The sequence below is a fragment of the Zalophus californianus genome, chromosome 9, assembly GCF_009762305.2.
Source record: "Zalophus californianus isolate mZalCal1 chromosome 9, mZalCal1.pri.v2, whole genome shotgun sequence".
In the NCBI taxonomy this organism is placed as follows: Eukaryota; Metazoa; Chordata; class Mammalia; order Carnivora; family Otariidae; genus Zalophus; species Zalophus californianus.
The window spans coordinates 123179285-123207057 of record NC_045603.1 but is presented as its reverse complement, the minus strand read 5'-3'; the positions used below and the strand labels follow the sequence as shown (position 1 = coordinate 123207057).

The following is a 27773-nucleotide window of genomic DNA, read 5'->3' as shown; positions in this document are numbered from 1 at the left end:
ACAAAGGCAGGCATTACATAAAAATAAAGGGATCAATCCAATGAGGATATAACAATTGCAAATATCCATCCACCCAAAACAGGAGCAGCTAAATACATAAAGCAATTAACAAACATAAAAGGACAATATGACAATAATGTAATAATATACAATAATAGTAGTGGACTTTAACAACCCAAACACATCAACTGATAGATCATCCAGACAGAAAAACAAGGAAACAGGGGCTCTGAATGATACATAAACCAAATAGACCTAAAAGATACAGAACATTCCATCCAAAATGAGCAAAACACACATTTCCTTCTAGTGCACATGGCACATGCTCGAAGACAGATTACACATAAGGCCACAAAATAAGTCTCAATAAATTTAAGAACACCAAACTCATATCAAGCATCTTTCCCAACCATCACAATGTGAAACTAGAAATACATTAAAAGGAAAAAAAAACTGGAAAAAACACAAACACATGGTAGCTATACAACATGCTACTAAATAACAACGGGTCGATGATGAAATCAAAGAGGAAATCAAATAATACCTGGAGACAAATGAAAATGGAAACACAGCAGTCCAAAATTTTGGGAACACAGAAAAAGAAGTTCTAAGACAGAAGTCTACAGTGATACAGATCTATCTCAAGAAATAAGAAAAATGTCAATCTGACCTTACACCTAAAGGAACAAGAAAAAAGAACAAAGCCCAAAGTTAGTAGAAGTAAATAAAAAAATTAGAGCAGAAATTAATTGAGACCAAAAAAAAAAAAATAACAGAAAAGATCAATGAAACCAAGAGATAGTTCTTTGAAAGGATGAACAGAATTGATAAACCTGTAGCCAAACTCATCAAGAGAACTCAAATAATAGAATCAGAAATGAAAGAGTGGAAATAACCAACACCACAAAAATATAAAGGATTATAAAAAATTATATGCAAACAAATTGGACAACCTAAAAGAAACAAATTCCTAGAAACATACAATCTTCCAAAACTGAATCCAAAGAAACAAAATTCGAACAGACTTATTACTAGTAATGAAATTAAATCAGTAATCAAAAAACTCCCAAAAAACAGAAGTCCAGGGCCAGATGGCTTCAAAGGTGAATTCTACCAAATACTGAAAGAAGAGTTAATACCTATTCTTCTCAAACTATTTCAAAAAATAAAGGAGGAAGAAAAACTTCCAAATTCATTTTAAGAGGCCAGCATTAGCCTGCTACCAAAACCAGACAAAGACACTACAGAAAAAGAAAACTGCAGGCCAATATCCCTGATAGACAGATGCAAAAATCCCCAACAAAACATTAGCAAACCAAATTCAGTAATACATGAAAGGATCATTCACCACGATCAAGTGGAATTTATTCCAGGGATGCAAGGATGTGTGATATATCACATTAACAAGAAGGATGAAAACCATATTATCATCTCAATAGATACAGAAAAACCATGTGACAAACTGCAATATCCATTCATATTCATAATAAAAACTCTCAACAAAGTGGGCTGAGGGGAAACATACCTCAACGTAATAAAGGCCATCTATGAAACAATGCACAACCAAATATCAAACTCAATAGTGAAAAACTGAAAGCTTTTCCTCTAAGATCAGGAATAAAATATGGATGTTCACTCTCATCACTTTTATTCAACACAGTACTGGAAGTCCTAGCCACAGCAATCAGACAAGAAATAAAAGGCATCCAAACTGGTAAGGAGAAAATAAAATTGTTACTCTTTAGAGATGACATGATACTATATATAGAAAACCCTAAAGACCATAAAAAAAAACTATTAAAATAAGTGAATTCAGTAAAGTTACAAAATGTAAAATTAATGTACAGAAATCTGTTGTGTTTCTGTACACTAATAATGAAGTAGAAATTAAGAAAATACCATTTACAAATGTACCAAAAAGAAAAAAATACCTAGGAATAAATTTAACCAAGGGGGGGAAAACTATACTCTGAAAATTTTAAGAAATTAAACAAGAAACTGAAGACAATACAAACATATGGAAAAATGTACCATGCTCATGGACAAGAAGAATAATGTTAAAATGCCCATCCTACCCAAAGCAATTTAAACATTTAATGCAATCGTTACCAAACAACAGCAGTGCTTTTCACAGAATTAGAATGGTACTAAAATTTGCACGAAATTACAAAAGACCCCAAATAGTCAAAGCAATCTTGAAAAAGAAGAACAAAGCTGAACAATCCCGATTTCAAGATATACTATAAAGCTATTGTAACTTAAAGAATATGGTACTTGTGAAAAAACAGATTAATGGAATAGGATAGAGTGCTTGGAAATAAAGCCATGCTTTTACATTCAATTAATCTATGGAAAAGGAGGCAAGAATATACAATGGGGAAAAGACAGTCTCTTCAATAAACGGTGCTGGGAAAACTGGGTAGTTACACACCAAAGAATAAAACTGGACCACTTTCTCACACCATACATAAAAATAAACCCAAAACGGATCAAAGTCCTAAATATGAGACCTGAAACCATAAAATTTCTAAAAGAAAACACAGGCAGTAATCTCTTTGACATCAGCCTTAGCAACATATTTATGGATACGTCTCTTCAGTAAAGGGAAACAGAAGCAAAAATAAACTACTGGAACTAAATCAAAATAAAAAGCTTATGCACAGTGAAGGAAACCATCAACAAAATGAAAATGCAACCCTACTGAGTGAAAGATTTCTGCAAATGATGTATCTGTAAGGGGTTAATATTCAAAATACATATAGAACTTATACAACTCAGCACCAAAAAACCCCAAATAATCTGATTAAAAATGTGTGGAGGACCTGAGAAGACATTCTTCTAAAGAAGACATACAGATAGCCAAGAGACACACAAGAAGATGCTCAACATCACTAAATCAGGGAAATGTAAATCAAAACCACAATAAGATGTCACCTCACACCAGTGAGAATGCTAGTATCAAGAAGATTAAGAAATAACAAATGTTGCAAGGATGTGGAGAGAAGAGAAATCTTGTGCACTCTTGGTGGGAATGTAAATTGGTGCAACCACTATGGAAAACAGTATGGTGATTCCTCAAAAAATTAAATAGAAACACCATATGATCCGGTAATTCTACTAATTACCCAAAGAAAATAAAAACATCAATTCAAAAAGATATATGCACCCCTACGTTTATTGCAGCATTATTTACAGCAGGCAGCACTTTTTTTTAAGTAATCTCCATCCCCAATGTGAAGGTCAAACTTACAACCCCGAGATCAAGAGTTGCATGTTCTACTGCCTGAACCAGCCAGGCACCCCTTAACTGTAGCCAATATACTGAAGCAATCCCAAGTGTCTACTGATAGATGGGATAAAGAAGATGTGGTGTGTATACACACACAAACACACACACACATATTAGTCAGCCATAAAAATGAATGGCATCCTGCCATTCATGACAACATGGATGGACCTAGAGGGTTTGATGGCTAAGTAAAATAAGTCAGAGAGAGAAAGACAAATAGTACAGAATTTCACTGATATGTGGACTCCAAACGTCAAAAACAAATGAACAAACAGAAACAGACTCATAAATACAAAAAACTGGTGGTTGCCAGAGAGGAGGTGGGTGAGGGGATAGGCAAAATAAGTGAAGGAAATTAGGAGGTACAAACTTCTAGCTATAAAACAAGTCACAGAGATAAAAAAAAAAAAAAAAAGGACAAAACACAGCATAGGGCATATAGTCAATAATATAGTAACATTTTGTGGTGACAGAAAGTGACTTAATTGTGGTGAGCACCGAGTAATTTATAGAACTGTAGAATTGTCACGTTGTACACTTGAAACTAACACTATGTCAACTACTCTAAAATAAAATTTTAAATATCTTATAAATTTTAACGATCACCATCATCACTTTCAGTGATACAAAGCCTCTGTCAGACTGCTAGTTGTTCTTCAATACCCATTAACCTCCTTTTCTAAAGTCATGTTTTGAACTGGGCACATGACTACACAGCTAATGACTACATTTTTCAGCCCCCTTGCAGCTAAACTGATCAAATGACTAACCTGGTCAGTGGCATGTGCATTCCCAAGGATTCTGATGCCCTTTCCCCTCCCCTTGAAAGAACTGGAACATCTGTCTTAGACCCAGATATTAAACTACCAGCATCGTGGGGCGCCTGGGTGGCTCAGTCGTTAAGCGTCTGCCTTCGGCTAGGGTCATGGTCCCAGGGTCCTGGGATTGAGCCCCACATCGGGCTCCCTGCTCCGCGGGGGGCCTCCTTCTCCCTCTCTCACTCCCCCTGCTTGTGTTCCCTCTCTTGCTGTGTCTCTGTCCAATAAATAAATAAATCTAAAAAAAAAAAAAAAAAAATCTACAGCATCAGACACGCATTTCTGTTAGGTGAGACCAAAATAAAAAACAAAAAACAAAGAAACAAAAAATCCTTCTATCTTTTCTAAGCCACTGTATTTTGGGTCTCTCGGATATAGCCTACTAGCCAATGCGCTATTATAAATCTCCGGCCAACTCCTGACAAACTCTTCTGGGTTAACAATCAACTGACCATGAAGTGCTGTTCTCATGTAATCAGACAATTACATCTAACCTATTCCCACCTCTGTAAGAAGATAAATAATAGTCCAGACCTTGCTCTTCAGAATAATCCCTGTTTTTCTAGGAAGCTTTACACGTGTTTCATTTGTTTATTCCCATGAGGTTTACTACACATTAGGCAGGTGTCACAAAATAACTTCTCACTTTCCAGGAGTCCCAAAGATATGGTGATGTTCACGTTACTACTCATACATTTTCCATCAAACAGATTGGGTCTATTGCCAGACATTCTAGGTTTAATAACCCAAATCAAACTACCATAGAGTATCTGTGATGAAACAGGTCTTGATTAAAAAAAAAAAAAAAGAGCTAAAGATGACAACCTATGACCATCAGCTAATAAAGTGATGTGGATGAGTGAAAAATCAGTGATGGACTATCCCAAGTCAATTAATGAATGTCTCTCTATAGCACTGAAGACCTACCTCTAAGATGGCTACCCTACATCTTGACTGTTCTTACCCCAACCTCAGTCTATTATGCTTTTGAGGATGATCACTTTATTCAGTGATATGTAAACTTGGTGAACTACCAACAATTTCAGTAAAGTGACAGTAATGAATTATATTGACCTGGCCACTGTCTAGTAGTGATAGTGGTCAGTATGTAAGTCAAGAGCTTATATATGGGAAAACTAGATGGTCTGTAAGTTATGCGGAGTCCAAACGATGTCCTCAGCTTTAATAAAGTAGCATCTTTAATCAATAAACATTTTGGGGAAACTAACACCAATTGGTTCATTACAATATGCAAATTTCTCGAGTATTTCATGAAATCAAGTCTAAACAAAGAAAGAGAGCAATCAAGGGACTTAATAAATGCAACATTTTATTCCAAAACAAGATATGTGGCAGTTTTTCCTCCCTTCCCAGCTCCATAGCCCCATTCTCCCAAGAAAAGATGAAGACATCAAAACAGCTCAATAATCACAAACTTGAAGGGCTAATAAGCTTTTTGAGATTTAATATGAAATTAAGACAAATACAACAAGACCAAAGAGTTTGACCATGACTTGGGGTTTGATTTTATATTATTAAAATCTGACATAGATCGAGCCCTGCATCAGGCTCCTTGCTTAGTGGGAAGCCTGCTTCTCCCTCTCCCACTCCCCCTGCTTGTGTTCCCTCCCTCGCTGTGTCTCTATCAAATAAATAAATAAAATCTTTAAAAAAGAATAAAATAAAATCTGACACACATTATATATAGGCACTGTATATATGTTCTGGGATAAGATGAAAAGCAAAATGGTATCTATTACGGCAAAATATCTTAGATCCATGCCAGTTTCAAGGTTTATGGATATTTTAGGGCCAGAACAATGACAGCAAAATCCAAAGCCAATTATAGAAGCCTGTAAAGATAAAATTTAACTTACCTTCAGCATCCTTAACTGTATTGAGTTTAAGTGCCTTTGTTCCATCAAAGCAAAATGCCTTGATGGAATTCAGTCCTAACAATAAAGCATTCTGTTTTATTTTTTCTACTTTGTTCGATATTTTATCCAGTGCTATTACTTCTCCCTAAAGAACAAACGAAAACACATAAAAATAAAGTGTAAACCCAAGGCAGTCGTAAAAACTATTAATAATGAGGAAAAGTGATGAAAAATTATGGTCTTCCCTACTATCCTCCCACCCCTAGTTTTAAAGCTGAATTCTTTAAGCAAATGTATATCAAATTTACATTAAAATACTGTCTTACCTTTTAAAAAAAAAACCCATTCTTAGAGACAAACCAAGAAACAGACTCTTAACTATAGAGAACAAACTGCTGGTTACCAGAGGGCAGGTGGGTGGTGGGGGTGTGTGGGTGAAATAGGTGATGGGGGTTAAGGAGGGCACTTGTGGTGGGCACCCGGTGATGTATGGAAGTGCTGAATCACTAAACTGTAGTGATATTACACTGGATGTTAACTGGAATTTAAATACTTAAAAATAAATACAAAATAGGAAAGCACATTCTTGCCAGGTTAATTTTCTTATAGTTCACATTTTTAATTAACAAAACTCAAAACCATTAATAGTGTTTGCCATCTAAGAACTTAACTTGAAAATATCTATTGGAGGTAAATATTTAAAAAATCACCAATGTGATGCACTTTGTTCACATCTGGAAAAATATGTTCTCAGATATGTTTTTCTAGTGCTTTGGAATACAGATGAATGTTACTTGTAAAATCAATCCTCATCTCAATATTTTCTGAGTTGTACATGTAAACAAAATTCATGTCAGTTCTGACAACTATAACATAAAAATATTGACCTGTATATCACAGCAAAATGCTCTGGATGGTATAAAAAGTAGTTCAAAAATAATTTCTACGGCAACTCTTTGGTTAAGTTAAAGCCAACGAAGATGAGGCCACTCTTTTACAAATGTGTTGTGACATTCATATAATTTTTTCAATATACTATGAAATGATATTGCAGAGATGGCGAGATTAACTCTTTAGTGTCTTTTCTTGCTTTTGTTTCTTTTATATACACCATCCTTGTATGACAAATGCATCAATTACAATGCTGCTACACTTTCTGTGGTCATTTCACACAGCACTATGAAACCAAACACAACATGGACACATCTAAAATATACAGACTTTTTGGAAAGACTTTTTACTAGAGAGAATAAAATATCCGTGGATAAATACTTCTAAGCAAACACAATAAATATCATATACCATAAATTAAGGGCAGATTGTTATCACCTCTTCAAAGCATAGCATCATCTTTACAATTAAGGATTTCAGGTAAACTGAAAACTGATTCAGGTAAACTGAAAACCGCAACTCCATAAAATGAATCCTTCTATTTCATGTTCTGTGTTTTATGCACTTGGTGGTATTTAATGCATTTTTCCTTAAGGTTTTTACTGTTACCACCTTAAATTCCTTTGGGACAAAGAAGAGTATAAATAAACAGGAAAGTACATCTCCTCTAATGAACCAAGAGTATTAATACCCCAAAACTTTAAACAACAAATATCTTTTCCTTCCTTCATTACTTCCTTCGTTACTTTAAGGCCACTCACTGAGGTTATACGTGTGTGTGTGTGTGTGTGTGTGTGTGTGTGTGTGTGTGTGTGTGTGTGTGTGTGTGTGTGTGTAGGGCACATATATAGAGTGCATATATACACACACAGAACATATATACAGTGCCTATATATAGTGTACGTAGATTTACATATAGTGCAGAGATAGGTTTTAACCCTTCCATATATTTATTGAAAATATAAATTTATTTATTTACATATATATGTATGTATGTGTGCATTATCTCCCTGCTTGTGACACAGTGAATGTTTCAGAAATTGTAATAGTATCAAATACTAATATGCAAGTAATGTGAATTTTTTTAATTTTATTTATTTATTTATTTTTGAGGGAGAGAGAATGACAGAGAGAATGAGAGGGGTGAGAGTCAGAGGGAGAAGCAGACTCCCTGCTGAGCAGGGAACCCGATGCAGAACCCGATCCCGGGACTCCAGGATCATGAACCGAGCTGAAGGCAGTCGCTTAACCAACTGAGCCACCCAGGCGCCCCAGTAATGTGAATTTTTATCAGAAGTCTCTGGATAAAATGATTTGCACTAATGAAAGGAAAAAGTTACAATTTCATCTTGACACAGTAAATGTTCCTATTATTTTCTGTGCAAGACTGCTTGTAAATCACTTGACTTAATCACTTAAATATAGATCAAAAATGATCCTCTGGTAAAGTCCAACATCTGGCACTTTGGGGAGTGGGCACACAGATATTACATCTTCTATCAAGTGAATCAGAGCAGAAGGGCTCTGCTAAGCCTTGTAGAAGTATATTTCTATACCAGAAAGTCTTATACTTCAGGTAGGCAATTTTTCCTTATTTATAAATGAGTACGATGAAAAAAAAACTGCCAAAGAGTTTCCTAGGTGCCTAAGAATTCCTACCACTGTATAAATCTGAGCTAACTTAGAAAAATATGAATGGATCTACTGCTCTCAGTCTTTGACTGTCCTTGCTATGCTCTTTACCCAGTTTAGATTCCATGCTGTATCACATTACTCTCTTATATACATGCTTCTGTGTCTTACATATAAGCATGACAAAAATGCTGCTGTGGTTAAATCCAATTCTTCACCAACGTCACATCTACATCCAGGCAGCTAAAAAAAGCCCATCACTATCCCAACAAATCTTACATTCATGACCATTGTATTCACGGAGCCCATGGCGCAAACTAGAATTGCTAGGATGTGTCCACAGCCCATTCTCACTTCCATTTTCCTAGATTAACATTTCATACCTCCTAGCTCTTACCACCTCCTTCCCCATCCCCATTCTCATCTGATGACCTTGCTTCATATTTCACTGAGAAAACTCAAACAACCAAAAGAGACCTTCCTGTCTCTTACCACTGACCGGCCCACCAATATCTGTACCTGTGTACTCCGCCTCCCCTCCGATTTCCATGGATAAACTGTTGCATGCTACCATCTAAAGCCACTTGTGCATCAAAATGTATCCCATCTCACCTCTTCCGATACTGCTAGCAATTTCCCCTTTTAATGGATCTCTCATTAGCATACAACCATGATCATTTCTCTCATCGTAAAATAAAGTACTCCCTGAGTTCACCTCCAACTACTGCCCCATTTCACTGTATTCCTGTACAAATAACTCCCCCCCACCACCACCAAAGGAGTGCTCTTGATTCACTTTCTTGGATTCCCCTCATTCTCAATCCAAGCAAGCATTTCCACTCACCAAAACTGCTCATGATAAGGTTGCCCATCACTGACCTGGTGCTAGGTCCACTGGAAGTTCTCAGTCCTCACTTTATGTGGCCCAGCAGCAACATCTGACACAGCTCTCTCTCCACTGTCTTTCAATCCCTTTCTTCAGTTTCCAGGGTGTCCTACTACTCCTCTGGTTTTCCTCTGACATCACTGGCCATTCCTTCTTTCCCCAACCTCTGAATGTTGGCACACAGTATCCGTGCGGCTCAGTCTTCTGGCCTCTTCTACTCTCTATTGCCACCCACATCAGTGTTATGGCTTTATGTATTATCTATATGCTGATGACTTGCAAATTTCTATTTTATATGTATTTACATTTCTAATCTATATTTTTATTTCCAGTCTATACCTCTGTCCTGAACTCCAGGCTCAAATATCCAATTGCCTGCTCAACATCATCCCTTACAAGTCTAACAGACACTTCAGTTTAATATCACCAAAACTAACTTTCTGACTTTTCCCTGCAGAACTTGCTCCTCCCATAGTCACCCTCACCCCAAATCTGTAGGAGTCACCCTTGATTACCCTCAAATTTCCATAACCTACATCCAGTGCATCGGCAACTCCTTACAACTCCACCTTAAACACATCTCCAGAACTTCTTGCCACCTCTACGATGCTTCCCTGAATTACTGTCTCCAAACCAGTCACCCTTGCCCTCTTCCAGCCTGTTTTCAAGGCAAGAGCCAAAAGGATACTTGAAATAGTAAAGAGGCTTATGTCACTCTTCTGTGACTTCCCATCACTCGAGCAAAACTAATGTCCTATCAGACCCTGCCAACAGCTCAACCTCAACATCCACCCTGGGACCTCCCTCTCTCTGGTCTCTTTTCCTCACTTCATCTCTCTCAGCAAACTGCAGAGTTTCCTCAAACAGACCAGGTGCCCTCCAGCCTCAGACCACCCACACTTGCTTTTTCTCTAGCTAAAATATGCATTCCACAGACCTCCATATTGCTCATCACCTCCAAGTCTTTCCTCAAAAACCACCTTCACAGGGTGCATTTCTCACTACCCTCCTAAAAACTGCATACTCACTCCCCTCAGTACCCCCAATGCCTCTCCCCTTCCTCTCTTGCTCGCCACCGCCCTTACCACAATCCTACAGGCCAGAACTTGTATTCATTTAATTTATTATCTGTCTCCTCTTAACTAGAAGGGAAGCTACACAATAAAGACAATTTTGGTCCCAGTGGTTTGTTGCTGCCTCCCCAGTACTTGGCATTTGTAAGTACTAACTGTCTGTTTACTCAACCAACCAATCAATTAAAATCTGCCTCCAGATCAAAGTAGGTGAAGATACTAGTGTGTCTAAGCATTTCAAGAACCATGTAATTTTATGGAATTTGAAACAAGAAGATAGCATCAACTGGCCCTATCCTTCTTGAGATGAAGAATCTTAGGTCCAGCACAGAACGGTTACAACATCACACTGAGTTCTGAACACAGACTAACCCATAATGAAAGAAAACATATTGTCAAATACATATATGTGGGGAAAAAGCAGTAAAACCCGAAAGAAACTTATTTAAGACTTACTATATTTTATGACAACGCAACAGGCTTTATAATTAAGCCAGATCTTAAGGTTTTTATGGATCTCAAGAAAATGTGTTTGATGTGTACATATCATAATGTACATATATGTATATATATATCAGTGTATATATTGACACTTCAGTAATGTGCTGTCAAATCAAGTTTTAGCAGAATTTAGTAGTTTAGAAAGTGTCAAGTCTTATAATTAAGAACATAAAAAAATCTCTTAAATGTTGCAGTTAAACATAATTTTATGAAGAAGACTTCTACTCTACAAATGTATTAGTAAATCTGGGATTCAAGAAGATCTTCAGATAGTCTTCACAAATGATAACCTGTACTCAACACGTGATGAATGCCATCACTGAACAGTCTTTACTTTGGCTGAATCTGAAATCATTTAGATTATGAATGTTTACATAATGTTTTGTAAGTTATGTGTAGTTCCACCTTCAACACTGAAACATGTAATATGTTGTGAATAGTTTTTGCTGTGAAGACAGTCTCACCTGATCATGCATTAATGCTGCAATGTGTGTTGTTTTGCCTCCAGGTGCTGCACACATATCTAGAATCTTCTCTCCGGGTTGAGGATCCAGAACATGAGTTACTACAACAGATGGCAAATTCTATAAAGAAAAAAAAAATCAATTATCAGTGATTCTAAATCCTTTTAAAGTTCAGAATCAGAGAACATAAAGAAATCTTTGGAGGTAATCCAGTATAGCATCCTCTGCCAAGAACAGGTTTTCTGTAAACATAGTGTCAGGAAATTCACAGTTTCCTAGAGTATCCTATGATCTCATTGGACATTCACACATGAGACACACACATGCACATGCATGATGCATTTCCCCTATCAATTTAACTAAAAAAGCCCATTTTTTCCTCTCAATTCAGTGATTCTCAATATTTTGAAGGCCAGAGCCCTTTCAGAAATATAACAAACCTCTGGATCCTTTTCTAAGAAAATGTACAAAATTTTGGAATTTTGGGTGCTTCACCATCTAATGCCCACTTAAGAATTCTAGTTTTATGCTGCTAATGCCACTCAAAGACGTCTGGGTTCCTATCTCCCTGCCACTACCACATTTCTACAGGAGAAAAGTAAAATGTAAACCAATCTTACCAATTCTGATTGGCACCTAGAAATATGAGATTGGACAACTCATGTATCTACAGCAATAAGCTATATGGCAACAAGTTATATTATACCATCAATTCATTATTAGTTTTGATCATACAAGGACTGCTACTCTAGGATAAGTTTGCCTTAAATAAAATAGAATAATATCCCAAAGTAATGCATTATTTTATTTTATTTTTTTAAGATTCCATTTATTTATTTGACAGAGAGAGACACAGCGAGAGAGGGAACACAAGCAGGGGGAGGGGGAGGGGGAGAGGGAGAAGCAGGCTTCCCGCCGAGCAGGAAGCCCGATGCGGGACTCTATCCCAGGACCCTGGGATCACGACCTGAGCCAAAGGCAGACGCCCAACGACTGAGCCACCCAGGCACCCCAGTAATGCATTTTTTTAAAAGATTTTATTTGAGAGAGAGAGAGAGAGTGCACACAAGGAGGGGGGAGAAGGAAAGGTAGAAGCAGATTCCCCACTGAGCAGGGAGCCTAATGCAGAACCCTGGGATCGTGACCTGAGCCATAGGCAGATGCTTAACTGACTGAGCTGCCCAGGTGCCTCAGTAATGCATTTTTTTATTTATTTTTTAAAGATTTTATTTATTTATTTGAGAAAGAAATAGCAAGAGAGAGCACAGCAGGAAGGAGAGGGAGAAGCAGGCTCCCCGCCGAGCAGAGGGCATGACGTGGGGCTCGATTCCAGAATCCTGGGACCACGACCAGAGCCGAAGGCAGACGCTTAACCGACCGAGACACCCAGGTGCCCCAATGCATTTTTTTCAAGTATGTATTTTCTAAATTACTTTTCAAGAAAAAACAGTAGAGGCTAATAAGCAATTAACACACTTTTGGGCAACATAGGGTTTTTTAAAAAGTTTAAAATCAGTTGAGGGGGCGCCTGGGTGGCTCAGTCGTTAAGCGTCTGCCTTCGGCTCAGGTCATGATCCCAGGGTCCTGGGATTGAGCCGCGCGTCGGGCTCCCTGCTCTGCGGGAAGCCTGCTTCTCCCTCTCCCACTCCCCCTGCTTGTGTTCCCTCTCTCACTGTCTCTCTCTGTCAAATAAATAAATAAAATCTTTAAAAAATAAAAAAATTAAAAATAAATAAAATAAAATCAGTTGAGAGAGTATGTACAAAGTTTTTTTGTTTTTTGGGTTTTTTTGTTTTTTTTTTACTGCTTAACCAAATGTAGATTAGAAAAAATAAACCACAAAATATATGGTAACAGAAAAAAACCTTAGATTTGAAATAACTTTCCAAAGTTATGTTTCAATGTCTTTAAATATTTTACTCTGACAAATACTTACCTGTAAAAATAAGTAGCTGGGCAGCACATTGTCAAATGAGGGGCTGAGATATATCGGTTCTGTCATTCTTATGCCTATACCTCTGAAAAGCAGAAAAATCTAACATTAGTCTGTATAAATTCCACAGTCCATACAAACTCAATTTCCAGGTATATACCCACATAGCACAACAAATATAAGATGTTCTGCCTTTTTAAAACTTTTTTGCTCAATACCACAATACTTAGGATATTCCTGTGAATTATCTAGGACTTATTCCTTGCAGTAGAAGGCCATCAGGAACACTAAAAAGGATAGTTAAATAAATTTTTCATTTAGGCACAAAGGAGTTTCTTCAGAGATTTGAACAAACTAAAAAGGCAAAGAACACGAGTCTTTTTTTTTAACATAGCTACTTAATTAAAAATGCTATTTATGTTAACATAATGCATTTGTTCTTATTTTATTTTTAATGGCAGTTCTTATTTATTTTTAATGCCAGTATATTAGTTTCAGGTGTACTATATCCTGATTCAACATTTCTACGTTACTCAGCGCTCATCAGGTAAGTGTACTCTTTTTTTGTTTAAAGATTTTAGAGAGAGAGCGAGCATGCACGAGAGAGGGTGGGGCAGAGGAAAAGGGAGAGAGTTGCAAGCAGACTCAGCACTGAGTGCGGAGCCTGACATGGGGCTCGATCTCATGACCCTGAGATCACGACCTGAGCTGAAACCAAGAGTCAGATACTTAACAGACCGCACCACACAGGTACCCCAGGATAAGTGTACTCTTAATCCCCTTCACCTATTTCACCCATCCCCTACCCACCTCCCCTCTGGGAACCATCTGTTTGCTCTCTATAGTTAAGAGTCTGTTTTTTGGTTTGTCTTTTTTCCTTTGTCCATTTGTTTTGTTTCTTAAATTCCACATATGAGATCATACGGTGTTTGTCTTTCTCTGACTAACATCTGAGTCTTTGTTGATTCATTCTAAATCCTTCCGGTAACAGATTGATGATCATTGTTAACAGCTTTTAATTCAATAAACATTTTCTGAATGCTTCAGTGTGCAAGGCACTATGCTAGGTACTTGTATTAAAAATAAAAATATACTTAAGAATCATGCTGATGCCAAGCAACCACAAATATGCCACACGACTCTCTCATCTCTTTAGAGAATTAACTGCCCACTACTGACATAATCCTCAAGATGAGCTTTTCTACCTTTATCCCATGTTATAAGCGGCAGTGGAACTGATCAGAGCAGGAATGTCCAGGACCCAGGAGAACATGGTGGACGATGATTCATTAGGACAAACATCACCATCTGAGAGAGGCTGTCAGTGACCATCAGAGGCAAGAGAAAGCATACAAATACTGTTGGAGAAAGCCAAACATTACCTGGTGTATCAGGCCACACCACAGAGAGAAGAAAAAAGGGAAATCAACACCATGTTCGAGGGATTAGAGGGGCACAGAAAAAGTGCACTCTAATAATAAAGGAAAGATTAAGAATCTGGATTTAAACCAGGTACAGGAGTACAAGCAAGGAATAGAGTCTAAGCAGGGAAAACAAGAACACACTCCTCAGGTCCAGTACACGAGATGAGTTCAGAGCTTCTGAACCAATGTTGGCAGGGAAGCATCTATGTGGATGGTGTGCACTCAGCTTGAGGTAGGTAGGTGGGCTCATTTTACTCACAACACTCCTGACACCAAATGTGTGGTGTTTTTTCTCGCACCAGTCCTGGCACGACCTGCCGGGGGTTACTGTGAGGTGCCACGGGCTCAACGGTTGGATCCAACAAGACTGGTGTCGCTCCTGGGGCGCCTGGGTGGCTCAGTCGTTAAGCATCTGCCTTCAGCTCAGGTCATGATCCCAGGGTCCTGGGATCGAGCCCCGCATCGGGCTCCCTGCTCAGCGGGGAGTCTGCTTCTCCCTCTCCCACTCCCCCTGCTTGTGTTCCCTCTCTTGCTGTGTCTGTCAAATAAATAAAATCTTAAAAAAAAAAAAAAAGACCGGTGTCACTCCAGACACCAGCTGCACATCCGGGTTGCCATCTGTACTTCTCACCAACAGGCTGTGAATTTGGGGGTTTCCACACAGCACTCTTCAGGTTTGAAAATTCCCTAGAACAACTCACACAACTCAGAACACTAGCACCGGTATACTATGGAGGATACAACTTAGAAATGGCTGAAGGAGAGAGATACACCGGAGAAGGTAAGGGAGAGGTGTATGGTTCACCACCTTCCCCACACCTAGATGTATTCACCAACCTGAACCCCATCATTTAGGAGTCTTTATGATTGATTGATTAAATCACTGACCACTGGATATGAATTGAATTTCCAGGCCCTCTCCTCTCCCTGGAGGTCCGGGGGTAGAGCCACAAGTTCCAACCTTCTAACTACAAAGGTTGGTTCCTCTGGCAAGTGCCTTCCAGAAGCTATCTAGGGACTCCGAGCTACCAGTCATCTCATTAGCATACAAAAGACACTCATCTCTGCAGAGATTCCAAGGATTTGGGGAGCTGTGTGCCAAGAACCCAAAGACCAAATCATTATTATGCCACAACAGGGTAAGTTTACGCTGCTTTTTAGAGTGAAATAATTTCTGTAGATATTCATGGACTACAACTACAGTGGTAATGACTGTGATGTCCAATGGGTTCTAACAGCCTTTGTCATACAATAAACGTTAACTCCTTTCTCCCTCTTCCCATCCCTTTTATCCTCACTCGCTTGTTTACCACTTGATATGTCTGAATCTGTACTTTTAATCAGAGTTAAATCAGAGTTAGTTAATCAGTTGGTCTTTGGTCCTTGCTCCAGCCAGAATCAAATCTAACCATTTCCTACACAGTTCCTGCCCCTGACCAGAAAAAATACAAAGGAACCTTCTGAAAAGTCAAAGCCTCACATTCAAAAGTCAGTCATTTGTTGAGACAACTGGCGCACTGACCTTGATCAACACCTCAGCCCCTGCCCAGTCTAGACCCATTATTGGACACCTTGAATTCCATAACCTGCTCACTCTTTCATAATTTATGACTTTCTGACTTGCACATTAGTCCTCTGAAAAATACTCAAACGTTAACATTTATATGTCTGCCTCTAATCCAGTTCCTACCTAGTGCTTCAAGTTCTGCTATTTGTCGCCTTCTGACCACCAGCGCAAGTAGTCCATCTTTGCAGTATTTAACTTAAAACAACTCAACAAAGAATAATTTAAATCAATTATTGTTCCAGTATGGGATTACGTTTCTTTTTTTTTCCCTTGACTACTTTTTTTTGGAAATTAGGCAAAATTTTTTTAATTTTTTAAAAAGATTATATTTTTATTTATTTGAGAGAGAGTATGAGCAGGGGGAGAGGTGGAGGGGGAGGGAGAAGCAGACTCCCCACTGAGCAGACAGCCCGCTGCAGGGCTCGATCCTAGGATGAACTTCCCAGGATGCCCCTACATGTTTCTTTTAAAATTGTTTTTGTGGGGTGCCTGGGTGGCTTAGTTGGTCAAGCGTCTGCCTTTAGCTCAAGTCATGATACCAGGGTCCAGGATAGAGCCCCGCGTCAGGGTCCCTTCTCATCAGAGAGTCTGCTCCTCCCTCTCCCTCTGCCTTCTGTTCCCCAAGCTCACTCTCTGTCAAGTATATAAGTAAAATCTTTAAAAAAGTAAAAAAAAAACTGTTTTTGTAATATGTATTTCCATATAGTAACACAAAGAACCAGATCTCTTATGATAAACAGGTTGTTAGTAAACTAATCTACCTCTATGAAGTCTATGACTGAAGTCCACTGTAATTCAAGAAACCAAAGGGTGCAAATTTACTAGTTGAATAACAAAGTACCACTGGTAGACAAAGTTCTAAAATTTTATAATAAGAAACATGATATATGTATAGCATTTCTTTGTTATGGAAGCATGCTTTTCCTCACATAGGCAGAGAAAGAAATCCTAACAGCATAACTGAATGCTGAGTTTAAAAGTTGAATTTTAAAAAAAACAACAGTTTTTTGAAAGATGGCTGCCTGCTAGTCCTACCAACAAACATTACTCAGAAAAGTCTGTCAGCAAAGTTACTGGAACTACTACATTGAATAATATAACAGAATGAAGGGTGGAAGAGGGTTCAAGATGGCAGAATAATAAGATCCTGAGCTCACCTCCTCCCACAAACACAACAAACTGAACGGACCTAGAAACTGGATGAACAGAGCCCCCACAACAAGGGACAGCATCAAGATGAGTGGAAAAGGCAAAGATACAGTCTTGCTAAGGAAAAAAACCACACCCCTGGAGCAACGTTCCATGGTCAGAACAGACCTCAAAGGAATGTTATCTCCCTGAGGAGAGTGTCAAACTCCACATCCAACAACCCAACCCTTAGATAATTCATGAAGAGATGAGCTTCCAAAACATCTGGCCTTAAAAACCAATAGGGAGTATGTCCAGGAAAACTACAGAACTGTAAAGAAAGGAAACCCCACTCATAAAGGGCTTGCACACAAACTCAACCCAGAAACCAGTACAAATGGTTCCAAATCAGATCAAAAACCGTATCAAAAAGATCAAACGCCAAATAAAAAAGCACAAAGACCATAGGTAAAATAGGCCTACTTACTAATCTTGGAGCACCTGCTGAAGGGGATTGGCGGGGGGGCGGGGGGGGGGCTGGAATCTCCCTGAGAAGTAAAACACTGGTGACAGCCATTTTTGCTATCTTGTTCTGCCCTGCTGATGCTGGAGCTGATAGACACTGTTCTGAAATCCTCTCTCTAGAATGCAAATGCCAGGGTGCACACGCCACTGAGAGCCCCATACAGCCCTGCCCCTCAGCAGAGCCTTGCAGTCTATAGGACTCCACCTACAGCACACCTGTAGCCATCAGGAATAGGCTAACCAGGCAGGGGAGGGAAGCCAGCCTCACCCGAGTGCACCTGCATCTGTCCAAGGGGCTGAGGCACAAAGCCCACTCAGGGAACATGCCTGAAGCACCTGTGTCTGGGTACCAGGGTAAGAGAATTGCACTACTGGGCCCTTTAGGACATCTCTTACATAAGGCCACTCCTTCAACACCAGATGTAGATGAACTACCTAATACACAGAAACAAACACAGAGTTAGGCATAATGAGGAGACAGAATATGTTCCAAACAAAGTAACACAAAACATCAGAAAAAGAACTAAACAAAATGGAAATAAACAATTTATCGAATAAAAAGTCCAAAGTGATTGCCATAAAACTGCTCATCAAACTCAGGACAAAAATGGATAAACAGTGAGAACTTCAACAAAAAGAAAATATAAAAAAGTTCCAATCAGAGCTGAAGAATAACAGAAATAAAAATACGCTATAGGGAATAAACAGCAGATTAGTAATACAGAAGAACAGTGATCTGGAAAACAAGGAAGTAAAAATCACCCAAACTGAACAACAAAGAAAAAGGAATTTTAAAAATGAGGGTAGTTTAAGGGACCTGTGAGCTAACAGGTGCACTAACATTCCCTTTATAGGAGTCCCCGAAGGAGGAGAGAGAGAGAGAGAAAGTGGCAGAAAATTTGAGAAATAACAGATGAAAACTTCCCTCATTTGGCAAAGGAAGCAGACATCCAGATCTAGGAAAGAGAGAATCCCCAAAACGATGAACCCAAAGGAATCCACACCAAGATACATCATAACTAAAATGTCAAAAATTAAAAAACAAAGACTGTTAAAACCTGCAGAAAAAAAATTAGTTACATATAAGGGAATCCCCATAAGGCTATCAGCTGATTTCTCAGCATAAACTTTGCAGGCCAGAAGAGAATGAGTGACACAATATATCCAGAGTGCTTACAATCATGAATAATCAGCAAGGTTATCATTCACAATTGAAGGGGAAGATAAAGAGCTTCCCAGAGAAGCAAAAGTTAAAGGAGTTCATCACCCCTGAACTAGTTTTATAGTATTAAACAGACTTCTATTAGCAAAAAGGGAAAGGCCATAATTAGAAATAAAATATGTGAAAGAAAAAAATCTCACTAGTAAAGGCAAATATATAGTAAAGGTAGTGGATCAACCACTTACAAAGCTAGTCTGAAGGTTAAAAGATAAAAGTAGTAAAACCAACTATATCTATAATAATTAAAGAAAACATAAAATAAAAAGATGTAAAATATGATGGCATAAACATAAAATGCTGCAGGGAAGAGGGAAATGTTTTGGAATGTTTGGAATTTAAGCAACCACCAACTTGAAATAGACTGTTATATACATAGGTTATTACAGACAAATCTCACAGTTACCACAAACCAAAACCCTGTAATAGGTACACAAAAAATAAAGAGGAAGTAATTCAAGCCTAACACTGAAATAATCAAATCCCAAGAGAAGAACAAAGAATTACAAAAACAATCAGAAAACAAAACGGCAGTAAGTACACATGTATAGATAATTACTTTAAATGAAAGTGGATTAAACAATCCAAGCAAAACACATAAGCATGAATGAATGGATAAAAAAACAAGACCCATCTAATAAGCTGACTACAAGAGACTCACTTCAGACCCAAAGACAAATACAGACTGAAAGTACAGGGCTACAAAAAAATATTCCACACAAATGAAAACAAAAAGAAAGCAGGGGTAGCAATACCTGTAGGACACAAAACAGACTTTAAAACAAAGGCTGTAATAAGAGACAAAGAAGGATATTAAATAATCATAAAGAGAATCATTATAATAGTAATAATAGCAAGGGACTTTAACACCATATTTACATCAGTGGATAGATCATCCAGACAAAAAACAATGTAATAACAGCAAACACCACATCAAACCACATGGACTTGATACATACAGAATATTCCATCCCCAAACAGCAGTCTTCTCAAATGTACCTTTAACATTTTCCTGGATAGATCATGTTAGGACACAAAAGAAATCTCAATAAATTAACAAGACTGAAATCATATCAAGCTTTTCTTCCTATCACAACAGTATGAAACTAGAAATCAATCATAAGAAAGTAGAAATCCATCACAGGAAGAAAACTGTCCACTTATGATAAATGAATGGATTAAGGAGGGAGAGAGGGGGAGAGAAGGGGAGGGGGGAGGGGGGAAGGAGGGAGGGAGGGAGCGAGAGCGAGGGAGAGAGCGAGAGAGAGAAATATTACTCAGTCATAAAAAAGAATGAAATCTTGCCACTCACGACAACAAAGACGGCCCCAGACGGTATTATGCTAAGTGAAATAAGTCAGACAAAGACAAATACCGTATGATTTAACTTGTATGTGGAATCTAAAAAACAAATGAACAAAACAAAACAGAAACAGAAACACAGAGATTTGATGGATGCCACAGAGAAGGGGATAAGGGTAATGAATAAAGTGAAAAAGGTTAACTTTCCAGTTATAAATGAGTTATGGGGATTAAGTTATGGGGATTAAATAAATTATAAAGAAGATGAAATAAATTATCAGTAAAACATGGGATGTTAAGGTACAACATGAGGAATATAGTTAATAGTATTTAACAACTTTGTATAACCACAGATGGTAATGCCTTATTGTGGCGACCATTTTCTAATGCATATGAATATTGAATCACTGTGCTGTACACCTGAAATACAATATATCAATTATAATTAAGTAAAAAAAAAAAAATAAGCCAGTCACAGAAAGAGGATGAAGAGTATACCACTAAAAATAGAACCAAAGGAGGAAGTCAAAATGTTAATTTCCTATTACAGACCCAAAGATACACACACACACACACACACACACACACATGTGCTTTATCTTTATATTCATAAAGTCTTCTAAGGAGAATAAAATCTTTGCTCTTGGCCATTTGGAAAGCACTGCTATCTAGAGTTAGTTAATCCAATAATCTGTTTCTTCAGAAGAATTAACTTCAACTATAAACCCAGATTGTTGCAACATGAAAACTGTTCCAGGAATCAGGGATGTAGTCCAGTTCTGCACAGATAAATTCAGTTTTCGGCATGTCTACATCAGCTGTCAACTGTGGAGTAATGGAGTTGTCCACAGAACTCCTTAAATAGGCTGAAAATATGAAGCAAAATGATTCTGGACTGCCCACAGATTTAATTTATTTAGAGTCAGTAGCAACACAAGATGATTAAAAACTTTTTTAATTTGGTTTGAGTAAATCCAAATGTTCTTTTTTTTTTTTTTTTTTTTTAAAGATGTGAGAGCACTTGCGAGCATGAACCAGGGAAGGGGCAGAGAGAGAGGATCTCCAGCAGACTCCACACTGAGCACGGAGCCTGACACGGGGACCGATCCCATGACCCTGAGATCATGACCTGAGCTGAAATCAAGAGTTGGACGCTCAACAGACTGAGCTACCCAGGGGCCCCAGATCCAAATATTAAATCTTGACCACAAGTAGCCATGTGATTGCTGGCTTTCTGGTAAAAAAATTTCTTAATAAAACTTTTAATTTATATTAAAATCATAAGCTTTTTGTTTCACAAAAATCAGACTGTTTAAATAGTTCTGGATTAAGTCACATAATTCATCCTTTATCAAGATGCAAATCCCCAAAAGGTATAAAAATTTTCAAATCAATAAATCAATAAAATTCAAAAGAAAAACTGAAACTAACAATTACAGCATGACTGCTTGCTTATGTAGGTGGGCCCTTTAATCTAAGCATTTACTCTTCTACCCAAAAGCAATTTTTCAAAAAAGCATGGAAATATGCATTGAACAATTATTTTCCAGTCAAATTTATACCCCAAGAAAATATTTTTATAATGCAACTAGATATATTTTTTACATTGTTTTTATTTTCCTTGAACCACCAAAAAGAATGCATATTTCCTCCAAACACTTGATGACGTACTTCAGTTCGGGTAGCCCACTGAAGATTTCTTTGCGGCTTAGTTCAGAAATCCCATTTCCAAGAAATACTTTTGTTCCATCAAATTCTTTGGCTCCTTTCTTACATTTGCCTTTAATATCAGAGTATACAGAAATAACATCTCCAGCTTTCATAACTAAGAAAGAAGAAAATCAGATTATACTTATTAGACTATATTTTGGTATAAGAATAGTGAAAATTCCTTAAGCTAGACTAGGGACATCTAAGGGCATCAATTGTGGGCATGAAGAGGTCTAAACTGGCTCATTATCTCAAAATAACCCCTTAGAGAAAATATGACTTTTTACTTTTAAATGTTCCATCACAATATATCTAACTGAAGACTTTTTTTCTAGAACAAAAAAATACAAATCTTCAAAACATCCTATCTAAACTGGAACTCTTTAGCTAAGCAGAAAATGAAGGATAACTCCTATTTATTTCTTCCAAACCTAACACTCCCTAAACAACTTCATATAAATTTTGGTATCTTTGGCTCAATCCTCAAAGTTCTAAGTTTCCCTTAAAAAGATTCATCAAAAATGTACACTAAAATCCCTCAAAGAAATGTTTCTAAATTGCCTAACACTTATTATTTCTTTGCAGGTTTCCTATTATAGCAATAAAGACAGAGATTTTAGTAAGTACATTCATTCATGTATGTGTGTGTATACATATGCACATGTACCTATGTATATATATGCATATATACACAGTGTATGGAGTTGATTCTTACAGCTGATTAAGTCTAGGTTTCTGTAGCCATTTCATTAAATTATTTCCAGTAACCAATCCCAGTGACTTTAATAATAGGAAACTCTACTCCACTTTCATGTTCTTAGACCTAGCCTGTCATAAATTTGTCTAGCCCATTAACTTGATAACAGTAGGGAGCAGTCTATCAACTAGAGCTAGAAGGACTGTTCAAATCGCATAGATCAGAGGTCAAAGAACTTTTCCTATAAAGGGCATGTGAATTCCTTAGGCTTTATGAGCCATGTAAGGTCTGTTGGCATATTCTTCTTTGTATTTTTTTTAAACAAGCTTTTAAAAATGGAAAAAACATTTTCAGCTGTGAGCCACACAAAAACAGACATAGGCCAGATTTGGCCAGCAGGCAGTTAGCACACCTGAATGCACATCAAATTATTTCACAGATAACGTAACTGAAGCCCACAGCTGAATAACTTCCCAATAGAGCAAAACCCATGTGTCTTGATTTCAAGCCCAATAAATTAAGACTGAACCACAGTGACTAACTTATTAAGCATATGTCATCAACTGAGTGAGTAAATGAAGAATACTGGCTTTTATTTCAATATTAAGATCCCAAGTTCTGAAGGTTACCCTCACAAATGACAACAGAAATCTGAGGGCAATGGAGTTAAGAAAACAAAATAAAATTTCACTGACATCTTACACTGTATTAATCAGTAATGATCCTCTAAACATCATCTCACATAATCTTTTTTTTTTAAGATTTTATTTATTTATTTGAGAGAGAGAATGAGAGATAGAGAGCACGAGAGGGAAGAGGGTCAGAGGGAGAAGCAGACTCCCTGCTGAGCAGGGAGCCCGATGTGGGACTCGATCCCTGGACTCAAGGATCATGACCTCGCTTAACCAACTGAGCCACCCAGGCGCCCAACTCTCACATACTCTTTTATGGAAAGAAAAAAACTGGCATAAAAAAACCATATATGGATGCCCAATTTGTGAGACCATATCAGATAAATCTTTCTGGCTATCCCAAATGTAAAACTTGAAAAATTATCTGATAAAAGTAAATTTGAAATACATCTGAATGATAGTTTAATACATTTTCCACTTGATAATGTACAGATTTTAAAGAATCTTTTCTTGTACAGAGAGGCTAAAACATTATACTTACATTTTGAAGCTGACACAATTCCTGGAACATAGACATGGGCTCCTCTTAACACCGCATTGCCACATTGTGCTCCAACAATTACTTCACAATGTTGTTTTTTTATATTCTTCCTAGGGATAGAAGATGAGCAATTTTAACAGAGTAATACACCTCCAACCCCTACCAAACTTTTTAATGTTTCAATCCAAACCCTAAATAACCTCTTTTCTCCTGACTGTCCCAAGATAATGCCAACGAATGAATAAATAAGAAAAAGCAAGCAGAAAAAAAGGATAAATATAGAGGAAGTAGTTCAGAGAGGGGGATGGGGCACACTTGAGGAAAAAAAAATAGAAAGAGGTCTATCTGGTAGAAGGCAATAAAGTAGTACCAAAAACTGCTTAATCATTTAAAGAGCACTGCTGTTTCCGTAACAGCATTAGAAGGAAGAAAAATAAAGTCCTTACCTTCAAAGACCAAAACAGACAATATACAAGGAATTCAAAAGCATCTCTACAATGGTATATTGCTGTGTGGTCAACTATTCATATTTTTTTTATTTTTTAATTACTTCTTTATTATTATGTTCAATAACACCCAGTGCTCATCACCACACGTGCCCTCCTTAATACCCATCACCCGGTTACCCAATGGCCCCACCCCACTCCCTTCTATAACCCTCAGTTTGGTTCCCGGAGAGTCCAGAGTCTCTCAACTATTCATATTTTAACCAGACGAAGATGTCTTTTACTCTTCCTTTACTGTCCAACTTTTTTTGAGTGTCTTCCAATTTCTCACCTTCCATTCATTCCTTAGACCACTAACAACTGAGTATCACTTCTAATACACAGAAAGACTTTTTCAAAAGTCAGGGGGTGCCTATGTGATCAGCCCTAAATAAAGACCTTAAGCACTGAGTCCCTCATGCATGTTCGTGGTTGGCCACATCTCACATGTGTTGTCACAACTCCTTGCTGCAGGAATAGAGCGTGTCATATCTTCCTTCGGTGATCTCCAGATAGTCCTATCTCACTGAGCTTCTCAGTTTTGTACCACTTGTTTGTCTCTCACGTTCTCACTGCTCATTCCCTATCTACTTCTTAAAGAGGTCCATTCCCCCATGTTCCAAAACATGCTGCATCTCTTCTCACCTTACATTCTACTCTTGGCGACCTCAGGCTTTCAATAATCACTTACAAAACGATCTGTATATTCTGTTTGACCACTTGGGTAGCATGAATCTGAATTCCAAACCTTTATGATGTATGGAACCACAGTTCCACATTCACAGATTTGTTTTCTTCTACTCAGACTCTAAGACAAGAGAGATCCAAGGGCGCCCGGGTGGCTCAGTCGGTTAAGCGGCTGCCTTCAGCTCGGGTCATGATCTCAGGGATGGAGCCCCGCATCAGGCTCCCTGCTCAGCAGGGAATCTGCTTCTTCCTCCCCCTCTGTCCCCCCCAACTTGTGCATTCTCTAATAAATAAAATAGATAATAATAAAATAAAATTTGAAAAAAGATAAGAGAACTCCCAACTCCTTAATTATTGCCTTGCACTGACTGCTGGACTAGTTCATACCCTGTTATTTCCTACATTAAAAGGAAAGCCCCTAGGGGGCGCCTGGATGGCTCAGTCGTTAAGCGTCTGCCTTTGGCTCAGGTCATGATCCTGGCCAGAGTCCCGGGATTGAGCCCTGCATCAGGCTCCCTGCTCAGCGGGAAGACTGCTTCTCCCTCTCCCACTCCCCCTGCTTGTGTTCCCTCTCTCGCTGTCAAAAAATAAATAAAATCTTAAAAAATAATAATAAAAGGAAAACCCCTAAATTTAGAAGACCAACCACCTCCTCTCCCACATCTCCCAACCCCCAAATATTAGCTCTGTTTTCAGTTACTCTTCGGGCGCCTGGGTGGCTCAGATGGTTGGGCGTCTGCCTTCGGCTCAGGTCATGATCCCGGGGTCCTGGGATCGAGTTCCGCATCGGGCTCCCTGCTCCTTGGGAGCCTGCTTCTCCCTCTGCCTCTCTCTCTCTGTCTCTCGTGAACAAATAAATAAAAATTAAAAAAAAAAAGTTTCCACACTCAGTTACTCTTCATTCTAACCCCTAAATATCTCACCTATATTCTCAATCACTCAGTTGTGCATTTTATGGCCTTATTTTTTATTTAGTATTCCTAGGTGTCTCTAGCAGAAACATTTTCAGGTTATCTAGAGTACCACACTGTTGGAAATAAAACACTCTGAAATGATTTCCTAATTTGTTTCCAGTCTTAGAATTTATTTTCTTTTAAAATTTTTTTCAAACTTTTTGTGGACTGTAACCCACAGAAATGCACTTAATATCACAACTCCGGACACGTGTGTATGTAGTATGTGTGTATACACACATGCATTTATACACACTTATATTTACATCAAATGTTTCATGAAACACCTTCAGTATGTGCAGTGCAAGATGATACATTATGAAATACCCATTTTTTTTAAAAATGCTAAAAAAAGACATTAAATTGATTTTACAACCTACTAATGGATCATGATCTCCATGCAGTTGGAAAAATAGCTTTATGCTACTACCAGTATTCTTTGGCTCCTATTCTTTGGTTCTAAGCAAACAACTAAACATTTCTTAGTTAAAAAAAAAAAAAAAATCTTTTACACTTCACAGCTGGCCTCTCCCAACTTCTTCAATGTCATGTTTCACCACCCTCTCTGAAAAAGCAACTAAGTAGCCAAACCTGATCACTTTGTCATGAGCCACCTTACATTTTCATGCCTCCATACTTTTGCCTTCTCTCCACCTCACATACCCTTGACCATCTTACCCCATCAGCCTAATGCCTAATCACGTTCAAGGCTCAACTGAAATATTATCTACTTGAAGAAAATCTTTACCAACTTCCTTTCACTCAGTCCTTCCTATTCTATGCTCTGATTGTACTTCATTAATACCTTCACCGTAGCACTTTTACCAGTCTGACTCAGAAGGTTTCCCATTTTTAAATGAATCAACTGCATTTCATTCATCTTTTAACACCCTTGGGTCTTACACAAAGCACCAATTCAAAAATGTCTTGGGAAATGGAACCTTGTAGTTTTAATCAGAATGTTTTTATGGGAATAACCATTTCATGGAGAGGACAGAAAGACTATGAAAAAAAGAGTTAACATAAGAGTCTTGAATTACTATCCTTTCTTTGGACAGCATGGTTACAAGGTTGGTCCTTGGCTGCCATCTGGGAACTTAGATTTCAGAAGGATACCTGCTATTAACTGATAAGAATAGCTCACTAAGCTTAAATCATCTGTACAAATAGTATGGTTTATGGCCAACAATGACTTTCCTTCTGAGAGGCCAGAATGTGGGCATGTGCCGGGCAGGGAGTGCCTACCTGACCGTCCCAAATAAAAATCCTGGACACTGAGTCGCTAATGAATTTCCCTGGTTGGCAACATCTTACATGTTGTCAAACCTGTTCCTGAGGGAATCGTTTCCTGTGTGACTCCATTGGAAGAGAATTCTGTAAGCTTTCAACTGGTTTCCCCTGTACTTTTTCCCATGTGCCCCCTCCCTTTGCTGATTCTGCTTCAGATTACTTCACTGGAACAAGTCATAGTCACAAGTACTACCATATGCTGAATCCTATGAGTCATCCTAGAGTCATCAAGCCAGGGAGTGGTCTTGG

At 38.1% G+C, this 27773-nt stretch overlaps 1 protein-coding gene across 6 annotated transcripts in view; it reads right to left on the bottom strand.

Annotated features, from left to right (window-relative positions):
* The window catches only part of NSUN6 (NOP2/Sun RNA methyltransferase 6), a 55679-nt gene that overhangs the window by 15373 nt on the left and 12533 nt on the right, over window positions 1-27773 (bottom strand). For 3 of the 6 annotated variants that reach the window (XM_027594136.2, XM_027594137.2, XM_027594138.2), the window contains 5 exons: window positions 24110-24219; window positions 22201-22354; window positions 13368-13449; window positions 11432-11551; window positions 5985-6129 (listed from right to left, as the gene is read on the bottom strand). In XM_027594136.2, coding sequence (XP_027449937.1) covers window positions 5985-6129; window positions 11432-11551; window positions 13368-13449; window positions 22201-22354; window positions 24110-24219 — 611 coding nt within the window. The other 3 variants (XM_027594140.2, XM_027594141.2, XM_027594139.2) reach the window with 3 other exon arrangements.